Genomic DNA, 21,617 nt, shown 5'->3' with positions numbered 1-21,617 from the left:
CGGAAATGGTCTTCCAACAATCTTGAAGGAGTTCCCAGAGATGCTTAGCACTTGTTGGTCCTTTGCCTTCACTCTGCGGTCCAGCTCACCCCAAACCATCTCGATTGGGTTCTGGTCTGGTGACTGTGGAGGCCAGGTCATCTGGCGTAGCACCCCATCACTCTCCTTCTTGGTCAAATAGCCCTTACACAGCCTGGAGGTGTGTTTGGTGTCATTGTCCTGTTGAAAAATAAATGATGGTCCAACTAAACGCAAACCAGATGGAATAGCATGCCGCTGCAAGATGCTGTGGTAGCCATGCTGGTTCAGTATGCCTTCAATTTTGAATAAATCCCCAACAGTGTCACCAGCAAAGCACCCCCACACCATCACACCTCCTCCTCCATGCTTCACGGTGGGAACCAGGCATGTAGAGTCCATCCGTTCACCTTTTTTTGCGTCGCACAAAGACACGGTGGTTGGAACCAAAGATCTCAAGTTTGGACTCCTCAGACCAAAGCACAGATTTCCACTGGTCTAATGTCCATTCCTTGTGTTCTTTAGCCCAAACAAGTCTCTTCTGCTTGTTGCCTGTCCTTAGCAGTGGTTTCCTAGCAGCTATTTTACCATGAAGGCCTGGTGCACAAAGTCTCCTCTTAACAGTTGTTGTAGTGATGTGTTTGCTGCTAGAACTTTGTGTGACATTGACCTGGTCTCTAATCTGAGCTGCTGTTAACCTGCGATTTCTGAGGCTGGTGACTGGGATACACTTATCCTCAGAAGCAGAGGTGACTCTTGGTCTTCCTTTCCTGGGGCGGTCCTCATGTGAGCCAGTTTCTTTGTAGCGCTTGATGGTTTTTGCAACTGCACTTGGGGACACTTTCAAAGTTTGCCCAATTTTTCGGACTGACTGACCTTCATTTCTTAAAGTAATGATGGCCACTCATTTTTCTTTACTTAGAATTTGTATTATGGCAAGAAAAAAGCAGCTAACAGTCTATTCAGTAGGACTATCAGCTGTGTATCCACCTGACTTCTGCACAACATAACTGATGGTCCCAACCCCATTTATAAGGCAAGAAATCCCACTTATTAAACCTGACAGGGCACACCTGTGAAGCGAAAACCATTTCCGGTGACTACCTCTTGAAGCATATTTTCAGATGTTTCACACTTTTTTGCTAAGTATATAATTCCACATGTGTTAATTCATAGTTTTGATGCCTTCAGTGTGAATGTACAATTTTCAAAGTCATGAAAATACAGAAAAATCTTTAAATGAGAAGGTGTGTCCAAACTTTTGGCCTGTATTGTATATAGCGCCATTAATTCCACAGCACTTTACAGACCATATTGGCACTGTCCCCATTGTGGCTCACAATCTACATTCCCTATCAGTGTGTCTTTGGAGTGTGGGAGGAAACTAGAGAACCCGGATGAAACCCAGGAAAACACGGGGAGAACATACAAGCTTCTTGCAGATGTTGTCCTTGGTGGAATTTGAACCCAGGACCCCAGCGCTGCAAAGCAACAGGGATAACCACTGAGCCACCCTGCTGCCCTTTTATCAACTTTTTTTTTTTTTAGTTTTGTTTGAGAGTTTCTATTACAATTTACTATTTCTTTGAAGCTTTTATTCGTTTTTTTTCTTTCTTGACATTTATTTAATGCTTTCCTATATAGTACATATCACCATGTAGACTCCGAGTGTCACCAGAGAAGAATATTTTATGCTGATATGAAGAGTATGATCCAATTTGTTTCAATTGTTATACTGAATTAAACATCCTAATTTGGTACAATGCCATACAGGAACCTCATAAAACAGCCCATTCTGGATATCCCTAAAACAATGAACACAAAATTGATCTGACTTAGGTTTAAAAAAATATTTCAAAGGAACTGTTTATGGATTCAACAAAAGCAACAATTTCCTTTACACCTTTTAATCTCGACCAACGCAATTTAAAAAAAAAAAAAAAAAAAAGGCCCCAATTCTTCCTTTGCTGAGTTTAAGCATCTGTTTTTTTTTCTTGAGGTAATCATTGCTAATTTTTGTGTCAAATTCTTTAAAATGGCACAAGCGTGTTATGAATTTTGCATAAAATCAAAAAATCTATTTTTTTTGTCTTTAAGAATGAATAAAACAGAAAGAACAAAGTCATTATTCAAATCAATTATCACCTAAAAAAGGAGCAAAGCCTGATTCATTAGGGCCATAGTTCCTTAAATGTGTTATACTTAAACTGATATCAGAAGAATATGTACCTTGATGAAATATGTAAAATATCTAATATGAGAATTTTCAGAACATTAAATATGAGAAAATGTAGAATCTAGACCTTTTATTGTTCTTACCACTCACTATTCCATTTCTTAAACCAGTAACCTTAGATTTAAAAAAAAATATATGGCTCTTGTCTACCCCTCCTATGCCCTATTTTCCTTTATCCTTGAGTATCAGTTAACCCTTCTATTTTTTTATGGAGTTCCCAATTTGTCTTAGACGAGCAAACATAGAATAAAAGAGCACAACGTGGCACTCACCATTCATTTTGTCTTTCTTATGGGTGAGTGCCACTTCATACTTTTTTATTCTATATTTGCTTGGGTTGAGTTATCGGAAAAAAACTGTTTTTAATCTTCTTACGTTCACCCAACCATCACTGAAATTACATTGGAGTAGTGCCGGCTGGTTTCCCATGTTTCTTACATTACGTAAGGGAGATCTGTTGTCTCATGAAAGGAGTGTTGGATGGCGGCACAAGTGAAAGGGAAAATATTAGCATGGAAAATGTTTGCCTTCTCCTTTGAACCTTGGTCTAAAATTATGAATAAACATATAAGAGAATGTGTCTTGAATATGATGTGAACTAACCTATGATATTACATAATGTAAAACTGGGGGTGGCTGGTGGGGTTGGTTCCCCCTGGTGTTGTGCTCCAGGGGAGCGCTAACAAGACATTCTCTCTCAACCAATGATATTTAAGTACGGGGCTAGAAGATCAAACTGAATCTTCTACTCCAAGTGACGGAAGGTCTATGACATTACCGCTACGGAATATTTATCTCCAGTCTTTATGTCGATGAAAGCCGATAATGATGACAACATTCCTTTAATCTAATTCAGACACACAAGTCCAGCCTGTAATAATCCCATGTAGGTGACACATCATTGCATCTCGATTAAGACAGGAGTAAATAATGGAGGCATCGGCACGTACCTTGAGGAAATGCATTGGGCTGTACAATATATAGGAATCCTTGCACTAGGTGAAACAACAATCCGATAGGTCCTGGCTCATGATAGGCATTGGTGTCATAGCTTCCAGTGGGTACGTATCCAAAATCCAATGGTGCAATATTGTGAGAGAGGGATTTTTCAGAAATAGTACTTCCACAGAACAGCATCATTAGTATATAAAGTTTAAGAGCCATTGGTGTCACAACCACATGAGCCTTGGAGGTGGTGGGTTGGATGTGGTAGTAGCTTCTCTTTTGTAGGAGCACCTGATGTCCTCAGTCCTGTGTGTGATCTGAACGTCTGCTCACTTGGAGGTAGGAAGGGATTTAGTAGACAGGATCTTACAGGTCACTGCTGGGAAGAGGACAGACAAAACCATATTAACGCCCATGGATTAAGAAGGTCTCTCAATAGTTGCCTTCCAGGATATCAGAATAGGAGCCAGCATAGTCTAGGTTATAGTATATTATTGCTAAGGAGTCTTTGTCTTTAATAAAGTCTACTTTGTACAGCTGTCTAGAGTGATATTTCAGGCAGATGAAATTATGGCCAATTTATTTAGCATTTCTTATAGATACCACTAGAAAAGCAGATCAGGGTCCACCAACTAGAAGACATCTCTTTTTCAGCAAAAATAAAACACCATCAGAGAATAAAAGTATTGCATATTGTGTTAAAGGTTACACAATCATTGTGGGACCTGCATAAAAATGGATGGTGAAATATTGCAGTTTTTAGATAATCCACTAGATGATTGCATTTTGCACTGCTGTCAAGGTATCGCTTTACGACTTGCTGTAAAATGGACTGAATTAAAAAGTGTGTTTAAAATTATATTTAATTTTTATAAATAAATATTTTATATGAATTATATTGAAATGAAGATTAATGGAAAAGAAGAACAGATGACCCTTAACAAGCGATCAAGTTCTCTTTATTTTCATAGCCCTTATTGAAAAAGAAACAAGAGGACTAGCTAGCCATGGACTAGCTAGCCATGTTTCCATTGCATTACCTTTGTTCATGGTTTTCTCCAAAGCAGTATAATGTGAAAAGTGTCTGCACTTCACATGTATTCATGTACTTTGTGTCAAAAATTGTCATCCATTCAGTTTATATATTTGATGGGGTCCGACGATTCAGACCCTCACTGATCAGTACAACGGGACTCTCGTCCCCAATTTGAATGCAGTGTCAGTCGATACCCGGTGCTCAGCTGTCTCCGGCAGTCCCATGGAGAATCAGTAGCATAGTGCATATGCTCCACAGCAGAGTCTTTTGTTCTGGAGATTGGTAGGGGTTTCATCTGTCTGACCCCTACCAATCTTGAAGTCCCGTAGGTAAGTGATACCTTCTTCTTACTAGAAAACCCCTTTAATTTAAGGTTCCTGGGCTACAATGCAAAACCTGTAACAACCCCCACATTAACCAATTGCCATTATATTACTGGTGTCTTCTAAAGTGATGCCTCCATGGCTCTATTCCATGTAAAGCACCGTCTTCATCTGCTTGACTGACAGCTCAATGCTTTGAGTACACAGTCAGTGAGCTGTCAATCCAGCAGAGGAAGGTGAATATGGGTGGGGAATAGAGCCAGGAAGACAGAGGCTTGAGAAGTGCTTTGACACTCCCAGAGCACTCAAGCTTCATTTGAATATTAATGAAAACACTGATTTTTTTTGGTTAGGGATCAGCAAATTGCATCAGTATAGGTGTGGGTGACATCTTTCAGAGAGCAACATGACTATATAAAAAGTTTTTGGGGAAAATGGATCCTGCTGACACATTCCCTTTAAAATAAAAATCCATCAAAACAGACAATAAAAAATGTAGATTGTGGAAAAACTCCTCCGTACACTCCTATACACATCAGTAGACCAATTATGACAGTGGAGTTTACATAGGACATGGACCTAAATGTGAATTCTTCGTGTAAGAGCTGGTTCTGAAAAGATCATTTTAGCCCTCTTAGCATTAAAAATCCGCATGAAATAGTAAAACAATAACTTCCTTTATTGATGCTGCCAGAGGTCGGCTCTGAAACAGGATAGTAGATGAAAGGTTGGGAAGCCGACTCTCTTAACATGGGATTCTCCTGACAAAAGTCCTCAGAGACCAGAGAAATCTTACTTAGTTTCCGAAACCATTCACATCATAGTAATATATGTCAAGATACCGCAAAGTTATCAGCAGCTTGTACGTGTTACGTATAGTAGCGGCGCCATCACTCACCAAAAAGGGTAATGTGTCTTTTATATAAGAAAAAAAGAAAAGAAGAGGATGCATAACTATCCACATCTGAGAAGCTTCAGCTTGGACAATGAAGTATTAATACTTGTTGAGTGGAAGCAGCGGCTAAATGGCAAATTACAGGCTTTAAAAAGGGTTTATCCAAGACTTAATAATAATAATTAATTATTATTATTGGCCTAAAAATGAAAAGACAGGTAGGTGCTACCTACCTACCCCTTTGTGCCAGCACCAATCTCTGACGGCACAGAGCAGAGACAGACCATTCCTGCTGATGCTTCAGCGGCTTCCACTGACGTCACATCAACAGAAGAGCAGCTTCTGCCAGCGATTGAGCTGCTCTGACGATTGGGCGTGACTGCAACGTCATGCTGATTAGCAGGCAGCTCCCCACTGCCTAAGTGCGGAGAGCCGGCTGTGAATTATAATAACGTCGGCAGTCACGCCCTATCGTCCTAGCAGACAGAAGCGGAAGAGCTGCTCTGTTGACATTGAGCAGCTGAATCGCCAACAGGAGAGGTCTGTGACCACAATGTCATGCTGATTAGCAGGCAGCTCCCCACTACCTAAGTGCGGAGAGCCGGCTGTGAATTATAATAACGTCGGCAGTCACGCCCTATCGTCCTAGCAGACAGAAGCGGAAGAGCTGCTCTGTTGACATTGAGCAGCTGAATCGCCAACAGGAGAGGTCTGTGACCACAATGTCATGCTGATTAGCAGGCAGCTCCCCACTACCTAACCGCGGAGAGCCGGCAGTCAATCAGCATGACGTCGACAGTCACGCCCCATCGTTAAAGCAGACAGAAGAGGAAGAGCAGGTCTGTTGAAGTTGAGTAGCTGAGAGGTCCCTAACCGTTCTGTGCCGGCCACAGGTAGACTAGGCAGGTAGTTATTAAGCTATCAACTACCTGCTAGTAGTTTTTAAGTTCATAGTAAAAAAAAAAAAAAAGTCTTGGTTAAACCCTTTAACTAGACAGAAGAAAAAGGCAATTTGATTTGTGCTGCCCTGGTTCGGTGTCCAGACATTTCTCCATGATAGCTGGTCTTCCTGTCTGCCTCTGGATGCCGAGTGCGGAAGTGAAGACCATCTATAACGGAGGACCGTGTAGACGCCGAACCAGGGCAGCGCAAATCGAAACGCTCATCTCTACTCGACAGTTAATTTATTATTGCATCGTTATTATTGAAAACTAAAAACTTCACCTTAAAAAGAGTTATTAATTAGCAAAATAATGATCAATGATCAGAATACTAACCATGTGGGTCCTTGGGCAGGAGAGAGTAGATTTGGACTAGGGGCAGAATTATCAGTTTAAATATGCATTAAAATGGTGTCATATTTGAGTGGATTTTTAATTTTTTATTATCTTTGTTATATTCACTCCCTTGATACAAAAACAAAATGATCACAGCAGGAGGAAGAAGACGAGAGACTGTTTTACTCGTCTATAACACATTTTCACTTTTTTTTTTTTTTTTTTTAATTGTTGCATTTGCTGTACTGGAGGAGTGATTACATCATCTCAGAAATGTGAGAAACCAATTAGGTTGTCACTATTAATCAGTAATTACTGCCCTGTTATGTGCTGGAGGTGATACCTCGCACAGTACATTAGTCTCTTTGCGGGTTGAACTAATAACAATGAAAGCGCAACCCTATGGGTATATTCATGTGTTGGATTTAATCTGACACTTACTTACTACTGAATTCTTCAGTAATCCCAGTCTAACACTTACATTTATGCCGCGTATCTGCACTTTGTCATCTAATACTCTGAGCCTCCAAGCTGAATCTGCAGAAAAGTAAATGGCTACTTAGTTCTGTGGCTGATTTACTTTTGCTGTGCCAAAAATTTGAGCCTTTTTTTGCTGCATGTCAATAGAGTTACAAAAAAAAAAAAAAAAAACACATTTATATGCATTTAAGAAGGCTTAAAATCTGTGTCAAATCCCAATGAGGCATATAAATTGTAAAAACTAGAGATGTATAAAAAAATAAATAAATACCTGAGCTGTCCATACATAAGAAACAACAAGAAGCGCGAAGAATGCTGAGGAATGAGCGAGGACACTGAGGTCCCCATGCTTGCAAATATGATGCACTTCATGGAATTTAAGCCCAACTCTCTTGCAATAGCTTTACGACCTTCTATCAACTTTGAAGACCAACTGAAGGAGGCTAAATACTGGCAACTATACAGCTACTTTGAATTCAAAGTTTATTGGGGCAAGATCAGATAAGTTCTGACCTTCGATTTCCCAGTTAGCCTGCACGTTTGACCTCCAAGTGCAGAAGCCCTATGGACAACCATTCAATACATCTTCTACAGTGGGCAGATAGTGTTCTCCGAGAAAAAGGAGAAAGAGGAAGGAAGGAAACTGATGAGAAAAAAAAAGGAAAAGAAAAATAGAAAAGAAAAGGAGAAAAACAAAATGTCATTATTAAAGGCTTTGTCAACTACTGAACAATGTCTTCTTAAGGCTGTGTGCCCACGATGCATTTTTTAAGCGTTTCCGCAGCGGCAGTTCCGCTGCAGAAACGCTTAAAAAGTGCTTGGTAGAAGGTCTGCCATGTTCCCCAATGATAATCCGCATGTGCTGTGCACATGATGCGGAAATTTCCGCTGCGGATTATCACTGCGGTAAAAAACGCAGCACTACCAATTATTTTGCGGAAGCGCTGCATTTTCGCCGCCATTGACTTGCATTGGAATGCATGGAATCCGCATCACTGCATCTGTACATGCGGAATCCATGCGTTTCAATTTGCGGATGGTACCCGGGTGTGGAGGAGAGCAGACTCTCCTCCAGACCCAGGTACCATAAATCCTGTAAAAAAAGAATAAAATAAAAAATAAATATTTATATTTACCTTCTGATGGCCCCCGGTGTGCTTGTCTCCACTTGCTGGCAGATCGCGGTGGACTCAAGGACCTGCGCTGACATTTAGTTAGGCAAGCCGAGACGCATCGAATCAAGACACCGGGGGCCATCAGAAGGTAAGTATAGATTTATTTTTTACCATTCTTTAGGGTCACACTTTATAAATCCATGTCTTTTGCATGGATTTATATAGTGTGACCAAGTTGTCAAGCACTTTCCAAGTGATGCTAAAATAGCCTGGAAAGCGCTTGTCAACCCGCATGCGGAAATGCATGTGAAGAACACTTCACATCCACTTGTCCCTGGCAGGAAAAACGCATGTACAATCCGCATGTACAATCCGCATGTACAATCCGCATGCGTTTTTTTCTGCCAGGGAGATGCAGAAACGCTCAGGAAAAATCCAGAGCATTTCTGCATCGTGGGCACATAGCCTAACTGTTACTGTGCGTCAAATAAAATAGAAAAAAAAAGGTATACTTACCTTCCGAACCAGCACTGCTCCTGCATTGTCATTGCTGGTATAACTGGGGGTCACATTATATCATTAGGTCACATGACTGCTGCAGCTAATCAGATGTCCGCTCTGCCAGACCACATATAGTGGGGGTGGCCTCGCTCCATACACTTGCATTGAGCGAGGCCGCGCCCTGTGTAGAGATGCGGCCATCCAGTGGGCACGTCCTTGCTCAATACAATATGTACCCGCCAGTCCCGGCTCAGAAACTGGAGAATCCCCGCAGTGTACAGTGCGTGCGCTGGAGGGATTCATAAGTCAGCAGTTAAATAGAGTGACTGCAGACTTATAAATTTAGACCAGACTACCACTTTAACTTATCTCAGCACTTCTGGTACCTCCAATATTGGATCCTGTGAGGAGCTGCCCACTTACTAAAGACTATGAGACTTTTCCATCATGGATCTACGTTTTCGGCAATATTATTAGTGTGCTTAATTAGAGATTTGCTTGCTGTGTTTTATTAATGTTCTGCTTGCTCGTCAGTTTATGTACACTCATTTTACTAGTAAAGTGTCCAGCTTCAAGAATCAATGTTTCCTTTCAGTGACAATAAGCAGAAGAAGACATGCTGGCTGAAACTTATGTATACAGTGGTGGCCAAAAGTATTGGCACCCCTGCAATTCTGTCAGATAATACTCAGTTTCTTCCTGAAAATGATTGCAATCACAAATTCTTTGGTCTTATTATCTTCATTTAATTTGCTTGCAAGGAAAAAACACAAAAGAGAATGAAGCAAAAATCAAATCATTGATCATTTCACACAAAACTCAAAAAAAGGGCCGTACAAAAGTATTGGCACCCTCAGCCTAATACTTGGTTGCACAACCTTTAGCCAAAATAACTGCGAACAACCACTTCCGGTAACCATCAATGAGTTTCTTACAATGCTCTGCTGGAATTGTAGACCATTCTTCTTTGGCAAACTGCTCCAGGTCCCTGATATTTGAAGGGTGCCTTCTCCAAACTGCCATTTTGAGATCTCTCCACAGGTGTTCTATGGCATTCAGGTCTGGACTCATTGCTGGCCACCTTAGAAGTCTCCAGTGCTTTCTCTCAAACCATTTTATAGTGCTTTTGGAAGTGTGTTTTGGGTCATTGTCCTGCTGGAAGACCCATGACCTCTGAGGGAGACCCAGCTTTCTCACACTGGGCCCTACATTATGCTGCAAAATTTGTTGGTAGTCTTCAGACTTCATAATGCCATGCACACGGTCAAGTAGTCCAGTGCCAGAGGCAGCAAAGCAACCCCAAAACATCAGGGAACCTGCGCCATGTTTGGCTGTAGGGACCGTGTTCTTTTCTTTGAATGTCTCTTTTTTTTTCCTGTACACTCTATGTTGATGCTTTTTCCCAAAAAGTTCTACTTTTGTCCCATCTGACCAGAGAACATTCTTCCAAAACGTTTTAGGCTTTCTCAGGTAAGTTTTGTCAAACTCCAGCCTGGCTTTTCTATGTCTCGGGGTAAGAAGTGGGGTCTTCCTGGGTATCCTACCATACAGTCCCTTTTCATTCAGACGCTGACTGATAGTACGGGTTGACACTGTTGTACCCTCGGACTGCAGGGCAGCTTGAACTTGTTTGGATGTTAGTCGAGGCTCTTTATCCACCATCCGCACAATCTTGCGTTGAAATCTCTCATCAATTTTTCTTTTCCGTCCACATCTAGGGAGGTTAGCCACAGTGCCATGGGCTTTAAACTTCTTGATGACACTGCGCACGGAAGACACAGGAACATTTAGGTCTTTGGAGATGGACTTGTAGCCTTGAGATTGCTCGTGCTTCCTCACAATTTGGTTTCTCAAGTCCTCAGACAGTTCTTTGGTCTTCTTTCTTTTCTCCATGCTCAATGTGGTACACACAAGGACACAGGACAGAGGTTGAGTCAACTTTAATCCATGTTAACTGGCTGCAAGTGTGATTTAGTTATTGCCAGCACCTGTTAGGTGCCACAGGTAAGTTACAGGTGCTGTTAATTACACAAATTAGAGAAGCATCACATGATTTTTCAAAGGGTGCCAATACTTTTGTCCACCCCCTTTTTTAGGTTTGGTGTGGAATTATATCAAATTTGGCTTTAGGACAATTCTTTTTGTATTTTTTTCATTGAAGACAAATTGAATGAAGAGAATAATACCAAAGAATTTGTGATTGCAATCATTTTCAGGAAGAAACTGAGTATTATCTGACAGAATTGCAGGGGTGCCAATACTTTTGGCCAGCACTGTACATAAGGCTTGGCAAAAGATTGCCAAAGGTAAATTTAATTTTTTTCAATCTCGTTAATATCTCAGGGGCCTTAAACCATTGTTCAAACAGTGACTAGGTCCATTGTGTGAGTGTTGAATGTAGATCCGGCTGAGCCGTCACCACAGGGAGTGTTAAATGCAGATCCAGTTGATGGGTTCGACCTGAGAAAAATACCTCCACTAATACACACTTAGCTTTGGCGAGGAGGGTGAGAGCAGTTCTGCCCATTCAGGGGGCGGATCCCAGTGAAGGAGAAAAGAAGCCACATGTTTAGTGGGGAGTTGTGTGAAAGGACATTAAAGGAATAGGATCGAGACTGAGGACCTGGACTATGGATGGATCGATGTCATATGGAGATCAGCACCGACTGGGCTGGATAAACGTGCTACAGTTGGGAGATATTTCGTTGGGATTTAAACTTTCCTAAAGGACTGCTACTGGATACCTGTGCTTCCATTGTTTTATCTGTTGTATGGAGGATTGTGGACCGAGACAATTGTATTTTGGACATTTACCTGGAATTTCTGTATTACCATGGATGAAAGGAATAAAATATTGTTGCATTGTAAGCCTGCCTAGGTGATTATTAAAAAACCCCAAACTCAGATCTTCACAGATCCGATAGACAGGAATGTCAGCAGTGTAAGCAGCCTCTTCTTACCTGACCACCCCTGGTATCCCCAAGGGAGGAGCAAGGAGTTTCCTACTGCACATACTCACTGTCCTATTAACATTCCAGGACAAGATTCTGTCAGTGTAAGGCTGAGTTCACACGATGCGTTTTTCATGCGTTTCCGCGGCGTTTTTGCAGTTGCGGAAACGCCGCGGAAACGCATGAAAAACGCATGGTAGAAGGGAAGCAATGTTCCCCAATTGAAATCCGCATGTGCTGTGCCCATGATGCGGATTTTTCCGCAGCGTAAACGCTGCGGTCAAAAATCCGCAGCATGTCAATTAATTTTGCAGAAACGCTGCTCTTTTGCTGCCATTGACTTGCATTAGACCGCATGGAATCCGCATCACTGTATATGTTGATGCGCTTTTCATGCGGTCTAATGTGCGGATGGTACCCGGGTGTGGATGAGAGGACTCTCATCCAGACCCAGGTACCATTAAAAAAAAAAGAATAAAATAAAAAATATATATATTCTCACCTTCTGACGGCCCGCGCAGCGCTCCTGCTTGGTTCGCGGCACTTCGGGGTTGAATGAAGAAGGACCTTCGCTGACGTCAGAGTCATGTGACGGGTCACGTGACGCTGACGTCGGAAGGTCCTAAAGTCTTCACTGCCGGCAGCCGGGACTGAGCGAAGCCGGACACCGGGGGCCATCAGAGGGTAAAGTATATATTTATTTTTATTTTTTGACATTCACACACTATATAAATCCATGCCGGTTGCATGGATTTATATAGTGTAAAGTTGACAAGCACTTTCCAAGTGATGCTAAAATCGCTTGGGAAGCGCTTGTCAACCCGCATGCGGAAATGAAAGTGAAGACCGCTTCATTTCCGCATGTCCCTGGCAGGAAACCGCATGTACAATCCGCATGCGTTTTTTCCTGCCAGAGAGATGCAGAAACGCTCAGGAAAAAATCCTGAGCATTTCTGCATCGTGTGCACATACCCTAACTAGACAGGAACCATTTTATTTCTATAGTGCTTACCCCCTAGGCAAAACAAGTGCAAGTTAATAATTAAAGCTACCGTATTTAGGAATAAATTACTAATGACATTTTCTTTATTTTTTTTGTAATTTCCCGAGAAATAGTATGTTCACAGGAACTGGACCAATGTACTCCTTATAGGTGAGGGTCAAAAAGGTTGTCCCAGCATGCATCATGAACCTCTTTTTGACGTGAGGCGTAATAATAATACGTCTGTGACCTGAGCCTTAATGACCAGGTACCTATTACGCCTCACAGATCACGCCCGAACAGAAGCTGTGCAGGTGCTACCATGTGTCAGCTGATTTTGACAGCTAACACCCAGTACTATATGCCAGGAGAGGTTCCGCACTGCTCCTGGCACATTGACCCCCGAAATGCTTTCCGGGGCAGGCAGAGGTAAGAGCACCCCTCTTATCTTGGATCAAGCGCGGGGTCCAGATAGTTGCCATGGTGACCCGATGTCATCATGACGACATCCGGGTCACCAGGCATCAGGAAGTTAGATTGTGCACTGCGCACGATCTATCTAACTTGTGCCAGTGCAGAGCCGACAGCCTGCATAGCACAGGGATGCTGCTGCATCCCTATGCTATGCAAGCGATCAGGTGCAAAAAATGAAAGTTCCATAATGGAACAAAGTGTAAAAGTGAAAAAAAAGGGTCAGAAAGTGAAAAAATATATATTTTAAAAAATACTCCAAAAACAATGAAAATATACTGTACTCATTAAATACCCATCAAAAAAAATTTATTTGCCCGAAAATGCTATCAGTAAAAATGTCAACTTGTCCCGCAAAAAACAAGCTCTTACATGACTCAGTCGGCCAAAATATGGAAAAATTATTGCAAAAACTAGTCTTTGCAAAAAAAGCGTCTCTTGGTGTGTGACAAATGTCAAACATAAAAACCCGATAGAAATCTGTTATCTCCGTAATTACACCGACCCGAAGAATAAAGTCGTCTAATCACTTATACTACACGAGGAACGGCGTAAAAAATAAACTCTAAGGTTAGGGTTGGGTTGGAGTTAGGGCTGGGATTTTTTCAAAAGTAAAGAAAAAAAATGATGATGATGCTATGGCGATTAGTGTTGAGCGCAAGTGCTCGCTATTTGAGTTTGCATCGGGTGCTCGGGTATGTACTGACTATCGCGGGTGCTCAAGTGACATGCTTGAGTCTCCGCCCCATGTGTTTCGGGGCTGTTATACAGTCATAAAAAACCACTCGGGGATTGCCTGCCATGCACGAGCGATCCCCGCATGTTTTTTTTTTTTGGGTGTCTAACAACCGTGAAACATGCAGGCGGGGACTCAAGCATGTCACTCGAGCACCCACGATACTTGGTACATACCCGAGTACCCGATGCAAACTCAAGTAGCAAGCACTTGCGCTCAAGACTAATGACAACTTATTCAATATGATGACCTAATGTTATCAAAGTCTGTGTCATACCTCTGGATTCAAAATGTTCACTATACCCCTTGATAAAATCCTTGAGGGGTCTAGTTTCCAAAATGGGGTCACTTGTGGGGGGTTTCCACTGTTTAGGCACATCAGTGGCTCCCCAATTGCGACATAATGTCCGCTAATTATTCAAGCTAATTTTACATTCAAAAAATTAAATGGTGCTCCTTTCCTTCCGAACCCTGCCGTGCGCCCAAACAGTGGTTTTCCCTTACATATGGGGTATTGGTGTGCTCAGGACAAATTGCACAACAAATTTTGGGGTCCCCTCAGTCACTTCAAATGTGATGTGGTCCCTAAAAATGGTTTTGTAAATTTTGTTGGAAAAATGAGAAATCGCTGGTAAACTGTTAACCCTTATAACTTCCTAACAAAAAAAATTTGGGTCAAATTTCCAACATTTTCACAAAGTCATCTCGAATAAATTTTACCACTATCATGAAATACAATATGTCACGAAAAAACAATTTCAGAATCAGGGGGATCCGTTGAAGCGTTCCAGAGTTATTACCTCATAAAGTGACAGTGGTCAGAATTGTAAAAATTGGCCTGGTCATTAACGTGCAAACCACCTTCGGGGGAATTGGGGTTAATGATACTGGTGTCCTCATATTGAGCAAAGGAATTATTTTCTCTCCTTCTAGTTACCCCCTTGGGGAGCAGTTATAGCAATTCTTGAGGAACTCCACACTGATTTTATTGATCACATACTATCTATGTGTCCGATATTCTGGATTGGAGCAATCACTATGATATCTAGCTGACACCCACACAGTGTGAGCTGTTAGACAGTCTCAGTGGGCTGTGTACAGAGCATATGCCTCTACAAGTGTCTTTAAAGTAATGATTACAGACAGGAATTCTTTCTGCCGTCTCCCACATATTTTACATTTGAAAAACCTCCTGACACAAACATTAAGATCATCAATCAATCCGTGACATTTGCCAAGTCTTCATACCTTAGTGATAAAAATGCAGAATTGATGACACACGGCTTAATCACTTCTTACTAGTTACTGATCATTAACAATCGCCAATTTAATTATAGACATTAATCGTTAATTAAGTCAAGTTGTTTTAAAAAGAGGACCTTTCACCAAATTTTTCATGTTGAACTTGACACACGATATAATAGTGACTGCAGAGCGAAATAAATCGTTGCGTTTTTTGTTTAATTTCGCCTCTACATTACAGTGATATTTCAATCAAAGTAGTTGGTAGCTAATGAGTTAATTTTAGTTAAGTCTAAATGGGCGTCATCAGATAGTTTTCACTGGGGGCATGTACTTCTTCCCCTGACCAATCATGAGCAGGCAGCAACATGCAAAGTACAACATGCCCCCAATAGCTTAGAGCAGGCTACTCCTGAGTGAGGCATATAATGATAGACAGTCTGATCTCATTGAGATTTCATCTTCTGGCAGTCCACGTGGACAGCACAGCTGAGTTTAGCTGTGTCAGATAACAAACCCTTCTATCAGCTCTCCTGGTCTTATGGCACTGTCACACTGCTGTCCTGAGCTGAGAGGTCAAAAGGTGTCAATACCTGATCTCACTGCAAAGCCATTATAAGTTTTGCACAAGAGTCATAAGTGTGATTACTGACACCTTAGAGCCCTCATCTACAGACAGGCAGTGTAGGGGGAGGGACAGTACAGCAGAGGTGACAGTGCTATGAGAGGAGGAGAGCTGATAGAAGAGTTTGTAATGTGAAACAGCTAAACTCAGCTGTACGAACCCCCCACCCACACTGACTGACATGAGATCAAAGCTCAAATGTGTCAGCAATAACACTTAATGCCTGATCTCCCTGCAGAGCCAATATTAGTTGAGCACAATAGACATAAGTGTGATTACTGAAACAGCTCCAGACAGGCAGTGTGAGGGTAGAGAAAGTACAATGGAGGCGACTGTGCTATGAGAGCCGATAGAAGGGTTTGTAATGTGACATCGCTAAACTCAGCTGTGCTGACTCTCCCCTAACACTGACTGCCAGGAGATGAAAGTTCAAAGATGTCAGTAATGACACTCAGGTCTGCTGTGCTCACTGCAACTTGTAATCACTCGGAAGTGAGATCAGGCTGTCTGTCACTATATGTTTCACACAGGAGTAGACTGGCCTAAGTTACTGTGGGCCATGTTCTTCTTTCTCTTGAATGTTGCTGCCTGCTTATGATTGCTTGATGTCATACAGTGGGAAGAAGTACCTGTCGTCAGTGGGAACTCTCAATTAACACCCACTTGGACTTAACAAAAAGTATTTCATTACCTACCAAATACTTTGATTGCTTATATTTTCCCAACAGAGAGGTAAAATTAAAAAAAGAAAAAAACAAAAAAAAACAGGTTATATTCTGCTCTGCGCCTATTATTACATCATGTTTCCAGTTCAACATTTGGTGAAAAGTCCTCTTTAATAAGAGCCCATACACGTGGCACAGCTGTTTGCACGGTACAATGAACAGACACCATAAGGATATGCTATAAATATTCGATAGCTTTACTTCCCAGAGGTGTCACCCAATATATCTCCAGAATGGGGCTCCCTCTGCTCAGTCTCTCGGCCACAGTCAGCAGAGAGGTGGCTGCGCACGTCTGTCTCTCATTTGACTTTTATGAGAATTCAGGAAAATAGTCTACCGGTGGTACAGGAGGAGGCAAAGCTCATCTGAGTGCGGTGACCTTACTGATGGTGATGTTACCGGTACGTGAAGAGACGTCTGGACAATCAGTAGTACTGGAGTTTGGCAAAGGCAGGAGAGGGACAAGTTGTAGGGGGTGAGTCCATGGGCTGAAATTGCTGTAAGCCACAAAAGGGCTTCAGGTAGCCTTGCACCTTTATGGTGGTAAGGCAGGTTTTCTGACTTTTGGAATGTTACATTCAAGTAGAGTGTCCTCATACTAAGGCTGCGTGTCCACTATGCATTTTTTAAGTGTTTTTTTGATGCGGAATTTCCGCAGCGTAAACGCTTGGAAAACGCTTGGTAATCCGTGCCCCATGGTCCCCAATGAAAATCCGCATGTTCTGCGCCCATGCTGCGGAATTTTCCACAGCGGATTTTCCTTGCGGAAAAATCCGCAGCATGTCGATTATATGTGTTTTTCCGCATGTAGATTTGAGGTCACAATGCATTTGAAAAACGCAAGTCAAATCCGCATGTAAAAACACTGCAAAAATGCTTGAAAAAACGCGTGTAAAATCTGCAAGCGTTTTTACTGCCAAGAACATGCAGAAATGCTGCGGAAATTTTCTGCTTCAATTTTGCATTGTGGGCACATAGCCTAAGAGAATGGGACTGGAAGAGTTGGGACCATGTAAGTATGTGGTTTTTATAACAGTCTTGACTATTGAGGCTGCTATTCCAACAGCCTGTATATTGTGCTTGTTCCAAAGCTGGTGTACTTACACTGTAAATTCACGGCAAAATGGCTATATAACCCTTTTTGAAATTTTCACTAAAGCCAGAAAGTGAGAGAGCTCATAAATCCAAGTGTGCTCGTGAGCTAAAGTCATTCCCTGCCCACCAACCCTGACTGACAGCTTCTAAGTGTCCCTCCGAAATCTCACAATGCTCAGTACAAGCTGCTCTTCTCAGTCAGCTCGACTGGGTAGAAACTGAGTTTAGGTCATGTACGGACTTCGACTTTTGCTATAATCACATTTTTAAAAAAAGATTAAACAGTCTCTTCAAAGCAAGTACACCAGCCTCATCAGGTCCAGGAGATTTTTTTTTTTTTTTAAATAATGTATATAGTATGTAATAGGAAATCTGGTGACAGATCCAATTTAAAGGGAACATGGCAAAATATTCATCCTATCAGAACAATGGGCAGCATAAATCAGACACCGGCTGCGTTATCATGGACAGATATGTTTTTTACTATGAAATTATGTGGCATTTAATAGAAAACATGCTTTGAGAATCCTCTCATGGACTGGGAGTCTCAGATGGATAGGCCAAGGCAGGTCCCCTGTCGTTGCTCCCCTATACTACCCTATACACCCAGATAGGGAGAGACCTCTCTGTCTAGGATAGTGGGGTGGGGAGACGCGCCTTTATGGCCCTTGCAAAGTATTATTTCTCTGATATGCTGTAGCGGCTGCAGAATCACATGGGCAACAAGAGTCTCCTGTCATTATTCCTTTTAAAGCACTTTACGTCAACATTTTACATCAATGTTTATAAGCCAAAGCTAGGAGCGGATCAAAAAGATGAAAAAAGTGCAAATCTCTCTCTAAGAGCGCAGTCAGACAGTCATATAAATCATAGATCAGATCACAGTGCACGGACCGGCCGGTCGCTCTCCCTACCGACGCGTGACAGCTGCATAGACATACATGAGGATGTCACTCTCGGGTTGTGAGATCCGCCAGCCAGTCCGTGCACTGCAGTCCGATTTATATGGCCGTCTGACTGCGCCCTAATTAGTTAGACCCTTGATTTTGGCTTAAAAATACTGACATAAATTAGTGACCAAAACACTTCTTTGTAAAACCAGTGTTAATCAATAACCAATATTTTAGGGAAATCATCCAAAAATCAATCCCTTCCAAAACATCAGCCAGGGAAATGGCAGACATCACAGTGCTGCAGAGCTGTTGTGGCGCCCCTGAGGGTTAGACCGCCACAGGGATGCTGCACTTCTCTAGTGGAGTGTAGTGTTCCTCCTCTGAGGTAAGAGCAGTGTGATGGTCAGGACCCTTCCTCCACATCCAACACCACACTTCTCCCACCAGAGGAGGCTAGAAGGCACCAGGTGCTGCCCCTACTGGCATACGGGAGATTGGGGAACCAAGAGATAGGGGAACCAATTAGTGAGTGAGGGTGGAGGACTCACATTTTAGTGACACTGTAAATTTCATATTTAATACAAAGCCATTTTGGTTCTTGGTTCTTTTGACTGTCTTTCGATCGTGATCTCTCTCTCTGAGCGTGGATCCTGTGTGGACCTGCAGAGGACAGAGGCACGGCCCTCGTACCCTGGCCTTGGGTCGAGGGGCAGGTTGCAGATGATGTATGTCTCAGCCCGGTCAAGGACCATGACCAAGAAGGCCCGGAGCTTAGGAGTGTAGCTCCACCGCAAATGGATCCCAGGGAGGATGCAGACTGAGCGGTATACGCCACCTGTCCTCGCCAACCTGATCTATTCAGAGGGATTCCGGCTGCAAGAGTGGTACCGGCCCCCGATACCTGACCTTGGTACTCTATGTCCTGGTCGGGGAAGCCCGGTAGGCCCAGAGGATCCCACCGGGTAACGGAAAGAGCAGAGCTGCCACCCGTGCCCTTTTCTGAGTGAAGTTCAGAGGGAGACCCTGCCTATCTACACACACACACAGACAGGAAAGGACCCGGTCTGAAGTTTAGGAACACTCTGTTGCAGGGTCCTGATTTAACACTGGACTTACTCGGAGGTTGTCGGACCCCCGTCTTTGGTGACCGCAGAACTCCGCGAGGAGCAGGGAGACGCCTTCCTACTGCCATCTCCATCGTGAGTAAAAAAAAACTGGAAGTTTACCCCTATGGCTTCCGGACTCTTATTATGTACTACGCAGCACCAGACCTCCTAGACTACTACCCCCTCCATCCTGTCCCTCTGCCCTGAGGCCCTGCTCCGCCTGTGGGGAGTAGTAATAACGACAGCCGCCAGAACACCATGCCTCAGCGAACTGCAGCAGCACTGGTGGCCTTCACCAGGTGCCACAGGTGGCGTAGTCGAGATCAGCCACTCAACCCGGATAAGCCCATACCATCCCTTTTTAATGTGACGGCCCTGGGCACGGAGCGGGTCCGGGCCACAGCTGCACCCCATCTACAACATCAAGGACCCGGCTCCGAGTCCCCCATCTCCCAGGGTAGGGCTTTCCAGTATCTCACAACTGAGCGTCACACTGTTCCTTGCTGTTTTGCCCTGATTCAGCAGGTGGAGCGTACCTCGGTAACACCAGCTTCTCTTCCTTTACTGTACGTTAGCCCCCACATTGCTATTTGTAGACTGAGCTGATGAGGAGGAGGCAGACGTTGGTAGCGCTGCACTCATACTGTTCTCCATAAGTGTTACAGTATACAGGGTGACGTCATTTTTAGTAAGCATTTTGCACCCACATTGCAATTACTCCTGGTTGCAGTGGCTTGAAATCCACACAGCAATGTAGTGGGTGAAACAGGCTTCAAATCCGGAGGGGAAAAAAAAAAATCTTCAACCTGCTCTCAAATGCATTCAGATTTTTATTCTGCTGCATATGTAAGGTGTCCGAACTGTACTCTCTGGCACCCTACAGGAAAATCGTGCCCCATTCCCAGTGTGCAGTTAGGTGTGGGGTGCCTCACTTGTAAGCCATAGGCCTCTGCTAACTCCAGACTTCCATCTTCTGGAACCGCTGCACACAATCCATGGGACACCAAGTGCTTTTCAACAGTTCAACTTTTACTGAACAGTCCACAGCCATTACAATGGAGCATGTGGGATAGGGCACAACAGGTTACAGTCTTTCCTTCAGGTATCGGACATAACTTCAGCCCTAGCACTCATTCCCGATAGAGCATCCCTTCCTCTGCTGTCTCCACTACCTCTAGGGCTCCCTCTCCACCGAAAACAGTGCACCCGGATTCCATCATCCTCCGCCCTTGAAGATCCGTGTACATCTTCCCCTGCAGGTGCGATGTGCCCGATGGCCCCAGTGCCAATCTCGAGGTCCTGGGCCCGAAGAATGGATCTACATGGAGGAGATGTATGGCAATCCACTGCCCCGAGTGATAGGCCCATGTTGGCCCTAGCAGCCCACTGCACTTGAACTCCACAAAGAACTTGCTTAAACCTTCCACTACTTTTAACCACACATATCCAGGAAGTACCTCTCCTTTTAGTAACATTATTCCCCTCCCATCTGCGAGCTTGTACCTAACATTAACTATTCCTTATCTATTTCCAATCTCTACATTATATTACCAATAATCTCTGCTTCCTGTAAAACACCATAATATCGGTCTTCCACGTTTGTCCCGCTAGTCTATACATTACCACAACATATTATATATGTGTAGCACCCCGAGGGCTCGGCTGCTACAGGGGTATTGCACCTCGATCCAGAGGTGTGGTATTCCACTCCCGGGTAAGGATGGAGGGTGGGACTGAGCTCAGCTAATTGCATGCACTACACTCATCCCATTTCCGGGGGACAGAACAACGGTACTCCCACCAGATAGATGTGCAGGTACGACAGCGTCTGTCCCTGGCTGGAGTGGGAGGGGGGGAGGAACATCCCAGTAGTGTAGGAGCAGTCAGGGGAGGGACTCTGGGCATAGGAGGAGCCCATGGTTGCATTGTGACCTGGGCTCGGGTGTCAGAGGGAGTATATAAGGT

The 21,617-nt window shown here is 43.3% G+C and overlaps 1 protein-coding gene across 8 annotated transcripts in view; it reads right to left on the bottom strand.

The window, feature by feature from the left end:
* The window catches only part of PROM1 (prominin 1), a 239,284-nt gene that overhangs the window by 213,046 nt on the left and 4,621 nt on the right, over window positions 1–21,617 (bottom strand). For 7 of the 8 annotated variants that reach the window (XR_012250681.1, XR_012250684.1, XR_012250683.1 and 4 more), the window contains exon 2: window positions 3,205–3,578. Coding sequence is in view for 4 of the 8 variants with exons in the window: in XM_073647207.1 (XP_073503308.1) it covers window positions 3,205–3,418 (214 nt within the window). In the remaining 4 variants the exon portion in view is untranslated. The remainder of the gene's footprint in view (window positions 1–3,204; window positions 3,579–21,617) is intronic. The other variant, XR_012250682.1, reaches the window with a different exon arrangement.

The sequence above is a fragment of the Phyllobates terribilis genome, unplaced genomic scaffold, assembly GCF_046119375.1.
Source record: "Phyllobates terribilis strain yellow unplaced genomic scaffold, ASM4611937v1 Scaffold_1__5_contigs__length_1240528914, whole genome shotgun sequence".
Classification (NCBI taxonomy): domain Eukaryota; kingdom Metazoa; phylum Chordata; class Amphibia; order Anura; family Dendrobatidae; genus Phyllobates; species Phyllobates terribilis.
This window is presented reverse-complemented; position numbering and strand designations above follow the sequence as displayed.